This window comes from Octopus bimaculoides, chromosome 7 (assembly GCF_046866305.1).
Source record: "Octopus bimaculoides isolate indiv1 chromosome 7, ASM4686630v1, whole genome shotgun sequence".
NCBI lineage: Eukaryota > Metazoa > Mollusca > Cephalopoda > Octopoda > Octopodidae > Octopus > Octopus bimaculoides.
Window position 1 is genome coordinate 25,173,323 of NC_142934.1, and position 20,570 is coordinate 25,193,892.

Below are 20,570 nucleotides of genomic sequence, written 5' to 3' on the forward strand. Positions count from 1 at the left end.
TTGGTGCATCTAAGGAGATAGTTGAGCATAGATTTATGCCAATGTTCAAAGTTCAAGGGCAAGTCTATCACCTCATTGGTTCTTTGTTACTCACAAATGAACAACCACAGTTCCTCCAAATTTACTTTATGAGAGATGTAGGACAACAAACCCGAACGAGGTGTCAAGATATCAGACAATGGCTCGCGTTAGACGCAGTGCCGACTGCCACAAAAGAGAGTATGTCCACTGACAGCTTTTCGGTGTGTCCAAAAGTCACATACCCCCAATTTTCCATGACTCGTTAGGGCCTGGAATACTCCAAATGGATGAATGAAAAGTCACTTAGTCGAATTAGCCCATCATTTACTCCACAAATGTTTTGTCATCAATGCTGCACTTTCCTTGTATCACCTATTTCAACGTAACTGTAATATATATATAAAAACTATGCCATTTTAATCCTGAGCAATGCTGTGTATCTCTGCTAGTGTGTGTATATATATATATATATATATATATATATATATCATGCTAACATATGTATATGCCAGTAAAAATAATCTAACAGAGAAAGAGGAATGTGTATGTTTTGTGTGTGTTGCATTGATGTTGTCCCTATTTTGAACTTTTGGTTGAGACTGAGCTCATATTCTTAATTGCATGATTCTGTTATCTGTCTATGTAATATTTTATAGAGCTGTAAATTGATTGGACTATTGTAATTATCTAATGCATATTGATAAAAATATAAGTAGGGTTATTTTTCGATATTACTGTTCCAATGCTCACCGAACTATTCCACTAATATAAACTGTCTCTTCCATTTAAGTTTTAGGGAATTTGGTACATGTTACTGCTTGGCACTTTATACAGTATACAATATTTTAAACTTTACAGTAGATATATGGGTATTTAGCACATGTTTTGCAACCAGTTTTAAAAGTGTTATTGTCATATTAATTACTCTTAAGAGTTCTGTTTTTAGTAAGTCCACTTTTTACAGTTTCCAATTCAGTCTTCTCTGATTAATGGGTTCAGTATGGGCTTTCTATAATGCAAGTGGACTATCTATGATTTGGGTGTTACATTGATGACTACATTTTCAATCTTTAATTCAGTGTCCAATACAGGTAATCTTCTAGTGGTGTATCTAGAGTGGTAGTCAATACTGATTTTTATACTAGAGTGGACGGAATTTGATACCCTGCATAGTACTCATTGTATATTGTTCATCCATATTGTTCATCAGCATGAGGAATTGTTTTGTTTCTGGTTTAGGCACAAGGCCAGCAATTCTGAGACAAGGAGATCAGTTGGAACCATCACCTCTAATACTTTAGTGGTACTTCATTTTCTCAACTCTGAAAGCATAAAAGGCAAAGCTGACATCAGCAAGATTTGAATTCAGACTGTAAAGAACCACAACAAATGCCACAAAGCATTCTTTCAATGCTCTAACAATTCTGCCAGTTTAGAGCGGTAATTCAAACAGGTACACGATGAATACTTCCTTCTGTCTCTCTCTCACACACACACAGAAGATTTTCTATTTACAGCAAATAGTTCAGAAGTAGATTTATAGTGCTAAGCTCCCAGCAAATCATGGTCTGCTAGATGAATTATGTAGGCTGGTTTGGAATCTGAGCTATACAAACAGAAGGAAGTCCAGACCAAAAACAAACTATTACAATATAAGTATGCGTGTGCATGTGAGAGTGTGAATGGAAATATAGACAGAATAACAAACAACCAGGCAAAAGGTTAGTAGTCCATGTCCTATTGCTAGCACTGGGTAAAGTCTCTGGCTGAGATAATCAACTCTCACGTACTTTAGTTCATCTAGCCCAGAAGAGGTAATAGGAGCACTGTAAAATTAATCATCCTCAACAAAAGTAAACTGTTACCATCAGGGGTAGATGTAAGTAGATTAAAGTTGAAATGTCTTAACTGAGAACCAGTGTTGGTGGAACCTAAATTACACCCAATAAATTGGGATACATGTATCAGTGTGACATAGAGTCACAATCTAAAAAACACCTTAGAATGAGATGATCATTAATGTAAGAACTAAGCACTTCTGCTGACTCCAGCTATATATAATGAAGATAAAGAGAAATGCATCTAGATTGGACTGAACAAAATTTAGCAGCAGCAGCAAAAAAGAAGAAAAGGAGGCAAAGGTGGAGGCAAGGAAATAAGCACAGAAGCAGTGTTAAGTTCAACTCTTCTTGTGGCTTTGGAGAAAACACTACTACTCCAATAGTTTTGTCTCTGTGACCAATGTTGCCATTGGATTTGAACTTTGGTTCAAATCCTAATTTACTCAGTTCAGCATCTCATTCCACATTAAAAACAGGTATCCACCATCAAGTGGACAAATTCTTTGACTAGTCATGAAGTACAGCCACCATCTATATGTTTCACACTTTCATTTAGCAGCCAGAATGAGGTAAATAATTAAAGAAAAAAAAAATGTCTCCCTTCCCTATCTAGACAAAAATATTCAGACTGAATAAAAAGAATCCCTCAAAAACACCATAAAAATAAATATTTCTCTCTCCTTTCAAACATTCATCCAATGTCTTAGTTATTTATGATTGTTTGGAAAAAAGAATTACAAATTATATTAACAAACATATTTTACCTGGAATTATGATTTCTTTATTTTTTGTTATTCAATTTATTTTCTCCAATTTCTTTCTCTTTTTTTTTTCTCCTTTTGAAATTTTATACGAAAGAAAATAAAAAGCATGATGTACCCACAATGTTGTCTCAATTCTGGCAGTGTTTATCCATTTCTGTGATCTTTCTACAAAGCAACCTTGATACTTTGCATTTATCACAAATCCTAGCAATCTTTCTTGAAACTAAGTTCTCCGATGTTGCTTGAATCACAGATGACCCCTACAAAGAATGTTATCTTACATTGCGTGACTTACAAACCAAACCTAATGACCTTCATAAAGTGACCAGCCACCACCATTACACAATGTTAGTTATACTATAACTGCACCAATCTTTTGTGATGACAACCCAGTAATATTTATTATCACAAATGTAGAGATCCCTGTGTTGTATATCACATAGTACTGCTTTTTTAACGAGTGTGGAAATTTGTATAGTGTACAGAATATGACCTATATTACAAATGAAGAGATAACCTACATTGTATATCACATAGTACTGCATTTTTTTTTACAAGTGTAAAAATCTGTATACTGTATGTTAGAGTGCTGCCTGTATTACAAATGCAGACATTTCTTCACTGTATATTACATAGAATAACCTGTATTACAAATGATGAGATCTCTACACTGTATATTACATCGTATTACTTGTATTATAAATGTAGAGATCTCTATACTGCATACAAAATAACATTGTCTGTATTACAAATGTAGAAATCGTTACACTACATACAACAAAGCATTGCCTGTATTACAGATGTAGAGATCTCTACATGGCACTGCCTGTATCATAATGTATCTGCTGGCAGAAAGTATATCACCAGTGTATTGCAAGTACAACGATCAATGTTAAGTAATAGCCCTGCTTACACATCATCATATCACAGGAATTGCTGTAGTAACAATCATATATCCTAGCCGTAACAGTCTCCATAGAAAGCAAGTCAAGTGTCACATCACTACTTGTTACCAATAGTTACATTAAAAACAGAATCTGAGGAAACTAGTATTAGTGGTGGTCTATGTCAGTAAATATTATACAGTGAAGTTAATGAGTTTTGATAAGCTTGTCTGTCAGAGCAGAAGAGAAAGTTAGTATTTCAGGATTTATTCTTCACCTGAGAGGAATGAGATTTTTCAACACCTCTTATACAGATAACGAGTCTAGAAATATAAGATTCCTCTTCTATCACTGGTATATGAACATACCTAAATTAATTAACTACAAGTGTTATTCTTGCTTTAACAATGTCCATTAGATGCCACCAGAGTCTACATATATTACTGTTGTAGAAGTGTCCACTAGATGTCAGTGTCATCATATATTAGTGTTGTAGCAGTTATCCACTAGATATTCCCACCGTTCACCAGATGTCACCAGTGCCTACATATATTACAACAGTACTAGAGTCTATACACTAAGTCATTAGTGATTACATATACTGCAGTAGTGACCACATATGTTATAGCAATACCCAGAGAGAGTATACACATTATGTTTCCAATCTCTACAAATATTGTAGCACCTCTAAAAAAAAAAAAAAAAAGCAGCAGCATCCAAATATCAAATAATAAAAATGAAAATGAATAAATAATTTAAAAATAAACCTTTGTATTTAACCAACCAAATGAAACAGCAGATCACAGAAATATATATGAGCAGAAAATAAAAATATAAAGCTTGTGGTCAAGGACGTACAATTACAAGAATGCATCACAGAAAAATAAATAAACTTTAAAATAAAAACAATCTGAAAATTATAACAAAATAATCTTAAGATATTTCCCAAAATGAAAATAATAAATAAGAATGAATCTCTGCAAATAACAATTGTCCCATATGAAACCCCATTAATAAATGATATTCAAAAACTAAAGTTTATTTTTTGAGATGAATTAAAAGTAGTATGAAGCTTTTTTTTTCTCACATTCTTTTAATCTGTGCTACATTTCATATCACATGACTATCAGCTTATTCAACAGATCAAAATATCTGATCAAAATATTTTTGGAAATATAAATATAAGAGGTTAATGATGGTGAGGTTAACAGAGAAGTGTTGATCGTTTATCTCACAACACATCAACACAGGCATTTCTGATCCAATTTATACAAACGTAGCCAGTCTGTCACTAGCCAATATATTTTAGTGACAGTTGTGATAGAAATATAGTTTAGATAGAAACACAAAAAATGTGAGGTTTATAGTCACAGAAGTCCCTAGCTATTAGTGTAGGATGATAGAGATAAGGAAAGAGATACAAAGACAAAAATATAAAGTATTGGTCCCAGCAATAATTTAGAGTCTTTTCAATCAATCCTTTACCCTATAATAGAAGAAGAAAATTTCTCTGTGTCTTCATTTGGTACTAATTGCGTCAGCACATTCTGTAAGCAATTTGTGGCTTCCAGTAAACCAAATTTTGCAAGGTATCTTCGTTTCCAACTCGTACGAAAGTTCTCAATCAGTTCCAGCAGTCTGCAAAGATAAAGGAAATTGAGAGGCATAACACTGTTCCTTACTGGAAAGATTCCCATGATGAAGATTTTACAGATAAGGTCCCTATATTCAGAAACATTTTTGGCCCTTTTGGTACCAACCTGCCTGAAACTGCACTTGGTCCTACAATATAAACTTCCAGTTTTAAAATGATCTAAATTAAAACCTTCCATCAAAATTTCATGTTAATTTATGTTCTAAAAACCTGATTCATAATGACAAAATTGTTTTACTAAAATCTTAATTATTTCCAAAATTAATTAAAACAAAGGTAGCACATTTCAATAGGAATTTGGTAACAAAAGGGTTAGTGTGTACATCAGCAATATCATGCTCTCTGAGACAATGGAGTAATGTTATATTCATGGAAATTTTCTGCCTATTGTTCAAAAAATTTTTTTTGACTTAGTTAGAGGAAGGAAGGCAGAGGTTATGATACCCACTTAAAGGCTCCAAAAACTTGGGAGGAAAAGAAGAAAACATAAAATTATTTTCAGATCAGAAACATAGCCCAAATGTTTACACTTAAGGACCAGGTACCTGTATTAAAGCTGGTTACAGGTTAAGTCTACCACTCAGAAATAGAAACCATCCCTCCAATGGGCTTTCACACAAGTTTCCTTTAACAAATTAGTAACTTGGGGTTGAACAGCAACAATAATTTCTTACATTTGGACAAAGTCACATATTTGTAGGAGAGATATATTCAGCTGAGTTGAATCCAGGACTATTACTGGTACTTATTTAATCAACTCTGGGCTATAACTGAATCCACTTCTGTAGGGTTTGAACTCAGAATGTAAAGACATGTGGCTAACTACTTGCAAAGTAATTAGACCAATCTCCTACAATTCAAGCCACCCAAGAAATAGCAATTTCTTATATTAGCATAAGGCCACAAATTTTGCAGACCCCAGAACTTAACTAATAATTTATTTTATTAATCCCAGTAAGATAAAAGCAAAGTTAACATCAGTACAATATGAACCCAGAACCTAAACATCACAAGATATATCATCTCATGCTCTAACAATTATGCCAGTTGAGTACAACCCTTAAAATATTAGCAAACTTTCACACGGAATAGGGGCCCCTTATTCTCTACAACAAAATAGTACATAAAACATGCAAAAACCTGTTAGCAAGATCTGTTTTTCCAGTAGCAGTCAAGTTTGTGATTCCAAGATTTACTATACGCAAGCCAGACAAGGGATCAGGGTTGCGACCAGCAGTCACCATAGCGCGTCCAATCCTGTCATGTTTTGAGAAACAGAAATTAACAGACAATGACAAGCAGGAAATGTGTTACAGTACAAGATAATATATTACCACAATATAAAACAACAGATGAAAACATTATGTAACATAGTACAGTACTTGTTTTTGTTGTCATTGTCATCATCATCATCATCATTTTAAAATCCACTGTTTCATGTTCACATGGATTGGACAGAATTTGTCAGGGCAGATTTTCAACAATTGGATACCCTTCCTGTTGCCAACTGTCACCTGCTTCCAAGGTAAAATTTTTCTCATGACCAGACATGTTTAAACAGAAGATCAGAAATGAAGGGCAGCACTTGTATTCCAGTGACACTTATTTACAACTATCAAGGCAATGACACTACCACACACCACACATGTTATACACACACACACACACGCATGCACACGCACACACAATGGGCTTCTTTCAGTTTCTGTCTATTAAATCCACTCACAACACTTTGGTTGGCCTGGACTATAGTAGAAGACACTTAACCAATGTGCTGCACAATGGGACTGAACCTGGAACCTTGTGGCTGGGAAGAAAACTTCTTAACACACAGCCATGCCAACAGTACTAGGTTCATAACTGCTGAAGCTTAGCTCTAGTTTCAAGGTGGATGAGAGATAAATCTCTCACTAGATAGAAAACATGTTCGTTTCGGCTAATACTGACAAGCAATCTACTGTATAATGCTGGGAATAAATTAGGCTAACTGAAGTTCGATGAATTATGTATGCTACTTAAAAACAAATGAAAATTTCTACAGTGAATTTGAAAACTAGACCTATGTTTGATATTTCAGTGTCATATTCATGAAGGTACTTTACTTCTACAAACTATAGAATGTGTAACTAATTGCTGTTTGGGAAGTAATCACCAGCTTTCAACAATTATAAGCAGTTGAATTAGGAAGAACCATGCTGGGGTGGGGGTGGGGGGTGGGGGGTACTGATCCCATACACAAACAGCTTCCAAAAGATTTTCCAGTTGATTGTTACTCATTCATTGTACAACCTCTGGTTCAACAGATACGCTGTTTTGCTCTATCTGTGTCTAATTTATCACTGCCATGCTAAATTCAGCTACCCTGAAAATTAGCTACATGTATACCAGTTGTACAACTCTTTCTCTTGTCACACTACCTTAGTGTGCATTTCCCCCTTTCCTATCAGATCCTGGAACTAATCACTTCTCCATACTTCTTACTTTTCAGAACATCAACCTTCTGGAAGTTCTTTCACATGATTTTTTTCCTACAGACGTTTACATGCAGATGTTCAAAATGCACATCGACTCTGACAGTGTCACCAGATTCAGAAAGCCACTAACAGACATTGAGCATAATTTCTTTTCTTTTGATTAAACATTATGAAACAAAAACATAATAATAATAATAATAATAATAATAATAATGATGATTTCAAATTTTGGCACAAGGCCAGCAATTTGGGGGCAGCGGCGGGGGGGGGGAAGTCGATTACATCAACTCCAATACTCAACTGGTACTTATTTTATCAACCCTGAAAGGCTGAAAGGCAAAGTTGACCTCAGCAGAATCTAAACTCAGAATGTGAAGACAGACGAAATGCTGCTAAACATTTCTCCCTGCATGCTAATGATTCTCCTAGTTTGCCACCTTAAACATAATAATGATAATACAAGGCACAAGAAAGCAATGTAAACTGAGATAAGATCATCAAAGGAAATTGAGGATATTAAAGGTGGTAGAACAACTGCCATAGTAAACCCTCCTTTATGCTTCAACTTATCAGTTCAAATACTGCCAGAGCTGACTTTGCATTTTCTCCCTAATATTTGCCACCATATTTTCATTTATCAGATAGTTTGAGAAGAGAAGTGTGAGGGGGCAAGTGCTCACAAATGTTTTAGATAGGTAAATAAAGATAACAAGGTGAAATTAATGCAGATGAACTTAGTTTTTAAGTTTCAAGAACATTAGTATCATATTTCAGTTTCTATTTTGTAGCTTATTTGGTCAAATGTTTGTATAAAAATTCAAAGAAAATTAAAAAGTAAAATAAGTAAAAACCTCTCAAATTCAACTTATCTATGTAAAAGGAATGACAACAAGAAAGAAAAGGAGAAAAAATCTGCAACAACTGCTAGGCATTAATAGACACTACAATAAGGTGATGGTGGTGGATCTGTGCTACCACCATGTCTTCCACACCCCGTATGTTGAGATTTTGATGGAAAGCACTCCCTCCAAGCTCCCTTGCACACTCTGCAGAATGACTGGTAAGGGAGCAGAGGTAATGTACTACCATAAAGATTGAGTGGTCCCTTTAACTCTGTCTCATCAAGAACTTAACAATCTCCCTAGTACTGGTACCGTTAAAAATGTACCCAGTACACGCTGTAAAATGGGGAAACAAATACATGAAGGAAGTGTAGGATTATAGGCTCATTAAGTCCTGTCTTGCTGAGAACTTACTAACCTCTTTAGTGCTGGTGTCACAAGAAAATGCACCCAGTGAACTCTCTGTTGGCGACAGGAAAGGTACTTAGCCTTAGAATGTAAGCTAAAATGACATGTATGGACACTACTTTGAGAGTAGTAGCTTTTGTTATAAAAGGACTCAGATTGTTCGGTCTCCAACCCATGCCAGCATGAAAACTGTTCATAAAAACAATGATGATGATAATGATTTTGATTTAAGCCATCAAACTATCATGACAAAAATAATCTAATCTGATGTGGCCTCTATATGCAAGTTCTGCTATGACTCATAACAAAACTATTGGTAGGATACAATTTAAGGAATATTTGGTTGCTATTTCCAGCATGTCAGATGGTCACATACAGCTCTTACATTGATTTGTTACTATCATTATTTGTTAAGTGAGGAAATAGTTGTTTTGTTGGTAAGACAATCTGAATTATCCAGCATTTCTCAATGTTCTCATCATTTGGAGCAGAGCTGTATTTTTACATAGTACCCATCTATAGCAACATGGAATGCATGATACAGAGTTCTCCCTATATTCCTTACTTAATAATGATAATTAAAAATAGGAATATTTTTGTCTTTTCAACTTACTTAAAGGTAAAAAGGATCTTTTCCCTTTGAACGGCACATCGAGAAAATTAATTTTTTGTAACTAAAGCACTTTCAAACTTCGGACACTGATAGAATGTGTCATATAAAACATCTTTTACTCTTAAGTGTTGTTGAGAAAGGTTTATATTTTCAAAGTTATTTCATGTTAAAGTAGTCGTATTTCAGTAATTTCAACCAATCAATGACATGTATTCAGCTGAATAAAATTACTGCTGTTGTTTGTCAACAACTATCGGCAGTGTATATTTCGTTTGTCTCTGTTATTTATGACATTGTTCGTGCGTTTGTACTGGCTTTTAGCTTTAGGGTTTTAGGGTTAGGATTTTAGAGTTGGTGTTAGAGTTAAGGTTTTAGAGTTAGGGGGTGAGGATTAAGGTTTTGGGGTTAGGGTTGGGATTTTTGGGTTAGAGTTACGGAAAAAAGTGAGAAATGAAGAAATTGGAGGGGGAGGGGTGAGTGGGGAAAAACAGTCTTTCCGAAAATAGTAGCTGAAAAACAGGAAAAAAAAAACTAAAAGCAGTAGAAATGCATGAACGATTGTGGTGGTGCCAAGTAAACACGCTTCAGATACACTTGTTTATTCATACAAATGTAACTGAGATGAAATATGTCATAAATAACAGTGACAAAGAAATATACAATGCCAGAAGTTGTTGACAAACAACAGCAGTAATTTTATTCAGCTGAATACACGTCATTGATTGGTTGAAATTACCGAAATAGAACTTTAACATGAAATAACTTTGAAAATATAAACTTTTCTCAACAACACTTAAGAGTAAAAGATGTTTTATATGACACATTCTACCAGTGTCCGAAGTTTGAAAGTGTTTAGTTACAAAAAATTAATTTCTCGATGAGCCGTTCAAAGGGTAAAGATCCGGTAAAAAGCATATTTGAGGCAAAAAAATAAAATTTTCTTACACACACACAATGATAAAGCTCTTTTATCAATTTCTATGTATGAGCAGCCAGTTATTCAATTGACTGGATGACATTGTTTAATGTCCTCTTCCTGTGCTGCTTTGACAGGAGCTAACCAGGCAGAATCCTGTGCCATGCTTTTGTATCTGTTTTGGCAGGGTTTTTACAGCTGGATGCCCTTCCTAACACCAACCAATCTTGATTGCTTGTATGCAATAATGTTTAAGCATAAAATAAAAAATCTTTAGAGCTTGTCCAAACTTAAAATTTTCCCACTTTCCTGCCATAAGAGCATAACATTTGAAGCTTGAAGAATAATTGTCACTAATTTAGGCTCAAAGCCAGAGCAATTTTGAGTGGGGTTAGTTTAGCTAATTATGTTGACCCCAGTACTTGACTGGTACTTTATTTTATCAACTCTGAAAGCAAATCTGACTTTGATAGGATTTGAACTCAGAATGTAAAGAGCTGGAGTACATACTACAACACAGTTTTTTCAAACTCTAATGATTCTGCCAACAGACATTAATGGGTTACAAAGCAATGCAAATAACGACTCAGACTATAGGTAAGTGGCTATTAGGCCAAGACAAAAATGGATCTCTCAGACACACTTCTTAAATTATGAACTGTTATGATACTTGCCGTACTGCCAGGATCATCATATCTGTTGTGAGAAGCACCTCAGAAATGATTTCCTTTGATTGTGGGCAATTCAATTGGATGCTTGTTACATCAGATTGGTGCTTCCGTAGAAGGCGGTTGGCTCGCTTCAATGAGATAACAGAAAACAAATTGTATTATAGTACTGAAATAGTTTTGAATTAAGAGACACAAAAATTATTATTTGTGTGTGTATTTGTCTATATATAACATACATAGAAGTGGATAACTGAATACAATTAATGAACAACGAAATTGAAACATAATCTTGTATATGCTGAGGCACACCTATTTATTTAAAAGGGAAAATGTGAACAATTATATAGGTGCAGGCATGACTGTATAGTAAGAAGTTTGCTTCCCAACCACACAAGGCTTTGGTTGACAATAATATAAGGCTAAAATTCTTCAAGCTGGTGTCCCAGCATGGTCACAGTCTAATGACTGAAACAAGAAAAAAATAAAAAGATATATAAAATGAGTTTTTTTTTCAGTCTTGATGTACCAAATCCACTCACAAGGCTTTGGTTGACATTGGAGTTATAGTAGAGTGTGTTTGCTCAATGCACCCTGCAATGGGACTGAACCCCATATCACATGGCTGGGAAGCAAACTTCTTGTATGTTGTTATTGTCTTTACGTTGTCACCATGTGGGCACAGCGATATTAGATTACATCCCTCATTAACAAAATATCCAATTCAGTAGTGTAATGTGAAGAAGGGCACCTGAAGACAGAATATTGCTTCAAGATGACTCGATCAAGTCATGCACTGGATCAAACCAGGAACAATATGTTAGAGCAGTGAACTTCTAAACCACAGAACCATGTCTGTGCTTGTATATAAACATCAAAATCTATAAGTATTGTACATAGATAACTAAAGCAACATTATTTCTTAGACAGTACAGCCACAGCAAGAACTGTTCATCAAATGTCTTATTTAGCTTATTTTAGATTTTGTTATGCCATAGGTCAATTAAAATAGATTTGACAAAGACTATATATGATGTCAGCAATACATAAAGACTGAATGTAAAATCTAAAATTACAGGAATCTGATATGGGTCTGTGTTGGCAACAAGTAATACAAAGGAAATGTGGTAATAACTAAAATTAAATGCTGTTGTAATGAGGAAAGGCACTCTACAGGTGTTTCAAGCAGAGGCTCTTTACCAAGAAAGAGACAGGAAAAGTTCTGTTGGCTATTATAAAGACTTCATGGTAGTTATGGAGGAAGGAAATGGATATGTATGTAGGTTTGTGATTTCTAAGTAGAAGATATGTTAGTGTCTGGGTATATGGGTATGTGAGAATATCAAGGAAGGACGAGTACTGTATGTACCTATATACATAAGTCAGAGGGTAAGGACTTGAGATAATATAAAGGTTGCTGATGCTACAGGACAGCATAAAAAGACTGAAGTGTTAAACTAATCCCTTACCTGTAGAATATCTGATGTTAAGTCTTCTAATCTTGTTTCATCAGGTCGTATAAGGAAACTAGTAAGAGTGGAGCCATTTTCACAAGGAAGAGAGGTTTGGTCATCATCTAAAAAAGAAGAGATAAAGAGGTCATCAAAAGAGCATATAGTAGGCATAAAAAAGGTGCAGTGGAGATGGATATAGTTGAATAACTGTACACAAGGAGAGAGAGCAGTGATATTTCTCTTTGGGATACATTGGAAAAAATGCAGAAAGTAGGCTAAATAAAATTTTTGAGGACTGCTGAAGTTGTAAAGAAAAAAACAAGTAAGATTTGTTGTTTTCAATATCCTAGTAAAATAATTATTTTTTCAGTATGTAAAGTAAATTCAGATATCCTAGTAAAGTGTGTGGGTGTGTAAGACTACCCTTACATAAAACTACTATCCACCACAAGTAGTTCTTTATCAAAGCTCTAACAAACCTGTTGCACAAAAAAGAAGAAAAAAGAAAAAAAGGGAATAATTAGAAGTATTGGAATCAGAAATAAAATTACTAAACAATTTTCAAGAAGAGCAACAGCAGACAAATAACAAAAGCAAAAGGAGCAAAAAAGAAATGTAATAAACTTAATACAATTGGTGACACTGTATTGATGAAAACAGTGAGTTGACAACACATCAAGACTTCATAATGCTGCTTTTCCCTTCCACGGAGGGAATAACAAATTAACACTCATTTGTCACTTGTGGTCACCATAAAATATTTTTGTTTCAATATAAGAATTTAATAGCATCAACCAAACAGGAACTAAAAATCACACACCATTATCTTTGACAGGAACTAGCTTCCTACCTGGTTTCTTTTGGGAACATCGATAGATGTAGGTCTCAATTCTTCCCAACTCAATGATAACTTGTCCAAAAACAGAAGAATCATCACGAAATATATGTTTGTTCATAAGTTCTGCCAGATGGCTGTGAAGAAACTCCTGAAATAAGAATGAGATCTGAAATAAGAATGAGATCCATATAATCTGTAATAGGCACAGGCATGGCTGTGCAGTGAGAAGCTTGCTTCTGAACTACATGGTTTTAGGTTCAGTCTTACTGCACGGCACCTTGGACAAGTGTCTTCTACTATAGTCTTGGGCTGACCAAACCCTTGTGAGTGGATTTGGTAGACAGAAACTGAAAGAAACTCATTGTATGTGTATGTGTGTGAGTGTGTTCATGTCTGTTTTTGTCCCTTCCCATCACCACTGCTTGAGATCCGATGCTGGTGTGTTTATGTCCCTGTAACTGAGTGGTTCAGCAAAAGAGACTGATGAAATAAGTACCAAGCTTAACAAAAATAAGCCTAGGGGTTGATTGGTTTGACTAAACCACTTCAAGGTGGAGCCCCAGCATGGCTGCAGTCAAATGACTGAAACAAGTAAAAGATAAGAGATAATAAAATGGTGATACTTCTACAATACACAAAATATTCAAACAATTTTTTATACAATTCCTAATAATAATTAGTCACAAGAATGTTACAGGAGTTTTAGATGTTGAGGGTCTCCCTCCACCGAGTAGAATAGGAATCAAAGGGGTCCATAGGTAAAAAATGGTTGAGAACCACTGATCTAGATCAATTCAATCAAGGTTGGCAATGTATGTTGTCCAAGGGAATGGTAAGGGCCACTATAACAAAGCACCATTGTCACTGCAGGTGGATTCAGATTGCAAGAAGTCACAATAGATACAGCATGGTATTTGATACTATGTTTAAAAAGGTCGCTAATGCATTACACTGGATTAATACTTAATTTTAGTGATACTGGACGGATGAAATGAGAAGATGACCGAGGCAGGGTTTGAACTCAGAACATCAAGAGCCAGGGTAAATACTATGAGACATTTTATCTAAAGCTCTTATGATTCTGCCAACCCACCACCTTAATCTGGAGGTTATGAACACCTTAAAACATTGATCCATTGAGAGACTTAGAATAATTAAATATTCTAATATTTAACACAAAATACTTTTGTCAGAGTGTAAAGCAAAAAGCCCCCCAAAAACAAAACAAAATAGTTGTTTTTAAAGAGACAATGCACAAAATGCTTGCAGAGAGATAGAATAAATGAGAAGGTAGAACCTACATTAATTTTGTCTACATTAATGAGCCAACAAAAGTGATTTTACATAGCTATTCAAGCTACTACAAAAAGTAGCCAAATTGCCCTTATATCAAACCCTACTAACTTAAAAATGGAATAATACACTAATATAAACACTGATACACTTTGTCTGAGAAAAAGATAGAATAATCACTGTTGGAATATCTTTGATAACACTGTGTAACGTGAGTTTTGTCCTTAGGTAGCAACTGTTACTTCCTATTTGCTTAACCCAAGAAAGTATGAGAAATGACTAATAATTCTTCATACTTTGCTTTTGTTACATTTATTCAAACCCCAAAGAATCCCTCTCAACACATGGCTGTGATGCTCCCCCACTACTCCTGCTTATGATCAGAGATGCACAAATTGTCAGCCACTAAGGGACATGCTCAAGTGGTTATGGTCAAGCGATTGACAATCAGATCTATGGTATAGAGCAGAATATTTGCTGTAACGATATTTCTGCTTTAGCAACTCAGCACTGAATCTTTCTGAAATATAATGCAAGATAGGTCAGTTTCAAAACATTGATGTCCAGTCACAAAAGCAAAGTTTGAAGGGAATGATAGTCATTTCCTTCCTTTGATTTCTAAATAGAAGCAAATAGGAAATGACACTTAATAACCAAAGACAAAAAGAAGAAAAAAAAATTACACAGTGTAACAGTTTTGTTCAATCAAGGATGATCTTGGGCTAAACAATAACAAATCTACAATAAATCAAATAAAACAGATGTCAAAACAAAGCTAAAAATAAATCAAATAAGATCAAGTGCCACAGTAAATGCCTTGGAGAAGCTGTTATGATATTACTCTCTACTCTTTTTCTTGTTCCAGCCATTTGACTGCGGCCATGCTGGAGCATCGCCTTTAGTCGAGCAAATCGACCCCGGGACTTATTCTTTGTAAGCCTAGTACTTATTCTATCAGTCTCTTTTGCCGAACTGCTAAGTTACGGGGACATTAAACACACCAGCATCGGCTGTCAAGCAATGCTAAGGGAACAAACACAGACACACAAACATACACACACACATATATATATATATATATATATATATATAAACAATATATGAGTATATGCATATATATGTACATGTATGTATATACGTTCATCCACATGTACATATAGATACATAACTGGGTACACGATGGGCTTCTTTCAGTTTCCATCTACCAAATCCACTCACAAGGCTTTGGCCGGCCCGAGACTATAGTAGAAGACACTTGCCCAAGATGCCACGCAGTGGGACTGAACCCGGAGCCATGTGGTTGGTAAGCAAGCTACTTACTAAACAGCCACTCCTGCGCCTATATCTCTAAAATTTCTAGGTAGTAAGAATCAGAATATATGGAGAAGATAAAAAAAAGGGTGTTAGATGTGTCTTATATTACTATTAACTTACCCAGTGTATATCCTTGTTCCAGGCGAGGCCAGCAGTGACGACAAAACCAGGCCAACAAAATGGCGAGTGAGTGAGGAAGCTGCTACCAGACCAATGGCATACCAATAGACCAAGGCCTGACTGGCTTGAGGCACACTTTGCAGCATTAAATATATTGGCAACAGCTGCCTCTGGGAAGCCAGCCAGACTGTTCCAGGCTGCAGTGCCTGGACAGATGAAGAAACCAAACCTAAAATCAAAATGGAATTGGAAAATGTATATGCTTGTGACTTTAAGTCCAATGTGTACACACACACACACTTATGTATATATATATATGTACTTAAATATATATATATATATATATATATATAGTTCAAATTTACAGAAAACAAATAAAAACTGGTGAGGAAACAACAAGCAGGTGTAGTTTGCTGCTTGGGAAGAAGGGAAAAGTCTTTGACAATTTGAGCCTATGCCCTTTGACAGAAATGGTTGAGAGTAGAAAAACAGAAGAAGAAAAAAATGTGTAGGGATTAATGGTTCAACACACACACACACACACACACACACACACACACATAAATAAAGTCCAATTTATGCAAGCATGGAAAAGCGGACATTCAAATGCATCCGAATTCCATCTTAGTAGTAGTTCCTGCCCACTCAAGTTTTTGTGGTCAAAGGACATAGGTCTTTCAGTTTCCATCTACCAAATCCACTTACAAGGTATTGGTCAGCCCGAGGCTATAGTAGAGGACACTTTCCCAAGGTGCCACGCAGTGGGACTGAACCCAGAACCATGTGGTTCGTAAGCAAGCTACATACCACACAGCCACTCCTACGCCTATATACGTATATATATATATATATATATATATATATATATATATATATAACATCATAAATATTAGGGATAAAATCTCCTCTCCTTGCATACCTGCATACACAAGCAATATTTCACACTCAAACACTTCAAAGAGGAACCACCACCTGCACCACTAATCCCATTAGGATAGCCCCTTTCCTGAACGTGAAATTTTAATATACATAACACATGAACTTCACACACAGAAGAAATATTCCCTCATGATGAACCTTCTCAGCACACAAGCATACGAACATCAGATACACCTAGAATATAATATAAAATAACGCAAACAAATTCACCATATGACTGTTTCCCCAAAAGTCAAATCCAAAAGAGATAACCACTCAAAAGATGTCATCCAGGAGTAGCTCCCCTTGATTCACTGTGCCTCCATGTGATTAGCTTGAAAATTTGTTAGGTTATTAAGATATTTTCCTATTTTTCTTAACATGAAACCAATGGTAGCCTTAATTCATTAATAAAGAAATTCTGTCAAAATGTGTGTTGAGCACTCACTTTCATCATTTGACACACACACACACACACACACATATATATATATATATATATATATATATATATATACAAGGTGCAGTGAATAAACTGTCGTCTAAGTTATGCAAAAATGAAAAAAACACTGACATCTCATTTTAACAGATATATTTACCAAAATTACATAAAAATATCTTGAAATGCTGAAGAGTAAATTTATTCAATAAAACTGCCAATGGTCTCAACCAGGCCCTCCAGACAACTCTTCTGGACAGTCTTCTTGTTTAAGTTGGTGAATGCTACCATAATCCTTGCTTTCAGTTCATCTTTGGTGTTGCAAGGAGTTTTGTTGATGTCTAATTCAACTGCACCCACACATAATAATCAAGGAGGTTGTAGTCTGGGAAATTAGGTGGCCAGATGTTAGGAGTGATGTGGTGGCAGAAATTGTCTGATAGCCATAACTGGGTTCTCCTGCTTGTGTGGCACGGTGCAGAGTCCTGTTGTCAGACATAGGGTCTTCCAGCAACCACTCTCTTGACCCATGGCAGCACTACCTCCTCCAGGCACCCGATGTGGGCCTCCGTGTTGAGTCTGAGGCCATGTGGGAAGATGAATGGCAGCATAATGTCCCATCACTAGCGATCACTCCAAACACCATGATGTTGACTGGATGTTTGATTTTTTTCACTCTCAGTACATATCCTGAGACTGACACTCAAACACTCTGAAATGTTTGTATTGGGGGTTCTGGTATGAATGCCAAACAGTACATTACATTGTTTTCAAATTTCTAGCAGAGTGAATTGCATCATGGTGCCCAACTGACCCTACTATACTGTATAGTCGACAAAATCGAAAACAAATGATGCGTACGCATGAAATTAAAAATATAAAATGGTGACAATTTACCCATCACACCCTATATATATATATATATATATATATATATATTGTTCTTGTTATTAACAATTTTCAGGAAGGCAAAAAACCATGTCATGCACAGTATATCTACCCAACTCAAAACTGCCTTAGCAAGACTGTGTAACCCATGCCAGTATGTTAAAGTAGACTTAAAATGGTGATATATATCTACATTCATGTTTATCTGTGTGTGTATGTGCTATTGTGAAGATTGTGGCACAAGTGAGTCAAAAGACCCAGTTTTCACTGATATGACAATGCTAATAACGAAATTTGTTATTTAAATAAAAATGAAGAAAAATAATGAAAGTAACCTTAGGTGAATAGAGAAAAAGAAAAACTGCTGCGTTTGATATTTCTTGTTTAATTATTACTAAATGGAAAACGAAAAACTTTAAGTAGAAGGTTAAAATAGTAGCAAACTGTTATGATGTGTGTGTCTAGAGAAGAGACAGCAAAGATGTGACATTTGAACCAACCAATGCATTGTTGATAGACCACAAGCTGATCACAATTATTAATTTGTGTTTAATTTATACAGAAATTTGTGACATCCCAAACCTGTGAGATGCCAGAACAACAAAGGTAAAAATTATATGAATATAGAACTTACCCATATTCAGAAAGGCGCTTGCAGTGGGGCACAAAATTATGGGTGGCCTATGAAAGAAGAAAACAATTGCTTTTTTTGTTGTTGTTTATTACCCAGAAGAAATTAATTTTCATGTTGTAAAACTTAAACAAGAACACAAATATAATTTTGGGGAATTTTATATCAGCTTTATAGATGAAATAATTTCCAATATTTACATGTATACAAGGAGGTGAGCTGGCAGAATCCTTAGCACGCCAAATAAAATACTTAGTGTCATTTAGTCTGTCTTTATGTTCGAGGTCTACTTTGCCATTCATCCTTTTTTTTGGGGGGGGGGTCAATGAAATAAGTACTTGGGGTCGATGAAATAAGCACTGGGGTTGATCTAATCAAATTAACCCTTCCCTGAAATTGCTGGCCTTGTGCCAAAATTTGATAGCAATATTTACATCTATACAACATTTCAATTGGTTTGATCTCTTATCATGTGATGCCTTGTTCAAGAAGAAGATTGAAGATGACATGAGATGTGGTGAAGGCTCATCTCAGGAGGTTGAATCACATAAAGGCAATGACAGAGAATCTGTATAAGGTATGTGTGTATGTATGTGGGTGTCTTTGTGCCAGTGTTTGTTCCCCACCACTGCTTGACGACCAGTGTTAGTGTGTTTATGTCTATGTAACTTAGCAGTTCGGTAAATGCGACCAATATGATAAAGTACCAGGCTTGGAAAAAACCAAAAAATATTTTATATAAATCTTGGTGTCAATTAGATAGACTAAAATTTTCTCAAGGTGGAGTCCCAGCATGGCCACAGTCTAATGACTGAAACAAGTAAAAGATAAAGATGATCCTTGTTACACAACATTGCAAATATAATGAATAATGATAGACCAAATGGAAACCTGCCACCAATGACATTATTGTTCACAAAATGCATTATTAAATAAAATAAAACCTGACATACAATTGAACTGTACCAGTGTATGACTGGTACACAGTTTATCAACTCTTGTGTGATAGAGAGATGAATCTACCTTAAAAGGATCTGAACTGCGAATATAAGGGGCCAATACTGAAATATTTACCCTGGCACTCAACTGTCTCTGTCAACTCATAGGGGATGAATGAAACTAAATAAAATCCACTTAGCTGTCTTACCTGTGTTCCATACTCACCAAACATTAAGTGTGGTGGTAGTCGTTGTATCAAATGTTGTTTTACATCATGGAGAGTTGAGCCACTTATCAACAAAGTCTTGTCTTTTATTGGAAGAAATTTGCTAGCATCTGCAATGCTCAAAGTGTCATCATCAGGATATTCCAAGAGAAAACTAGTAAGACGGGATCCTACATTAATAAAGCTGTAGATGAGATAAAGATTACAAACGTTATGTTAAATCCATTTCATTACGCTCTTTTTCTCTTTCTCTCTCTCTCCGTATATATACAGGGTGCGATGGGTAAATTGTCACCATTTTATATTTTTAATTTTGCACATGTGCATTATTTTTGATTTTGTCAACTACACAGTATAGTAGGGTCAGTTGGGCACCATCTATGAGAAAAAGAGTGCCATGATGCAATTCACTCTGCCAGAAATTT

General features: G+C 35.4%; 1 protein-coding gene across 2 annotated transcripts in view; it reads right to left on the bottom strand.

The window, feature by feature from the left end:
• Positions 1–2,620: 2,620 nt before the first annotated feature.
• LOC106872824 (uncharacterized) overlaps positions 2,621–20,570 on the bottom strand; it is a 64,519-nt gene continuing 46,569 nt past the window's right edge. For both annotated transcript variants that reach the window (XM_089355020.1, XM_089355019.1), the window contains 8 exons: positions 20,128–20,329; positions 18,984–19,030; positions 16,105–16,333; positions 13,390–13,525; positions 12,555–12,661; positions 11,092–11,216; positions 6,305–6,421; positions 2,621–5,148 (listed from right to left, as the gene is read on the bottom strand). In XM_089355020.1, the coding sequence (XP_089211146.1) occupies positions 4,992–5,148; positions 6,305–6,421; positions 11,092–11,216; positions 12,555–12,661; positions 13,390–13,525; positions 16,105–16,333; positions 18,984–19,030; positions 20,128–20,329 (1,120 nt within the window). In that variant the 3' untranslated portion in view covers positions 2,621–4,991. The remainder of the gene's footprint in view (positions 5,149–6,304; positions 6,422–11,091; positions 11,217–12,554; positions 12,662–13,389; positions 13,526–16,104; positions 16,334–18,983; positions 19,031–20,127; positions 20,330–20,570) is intronic.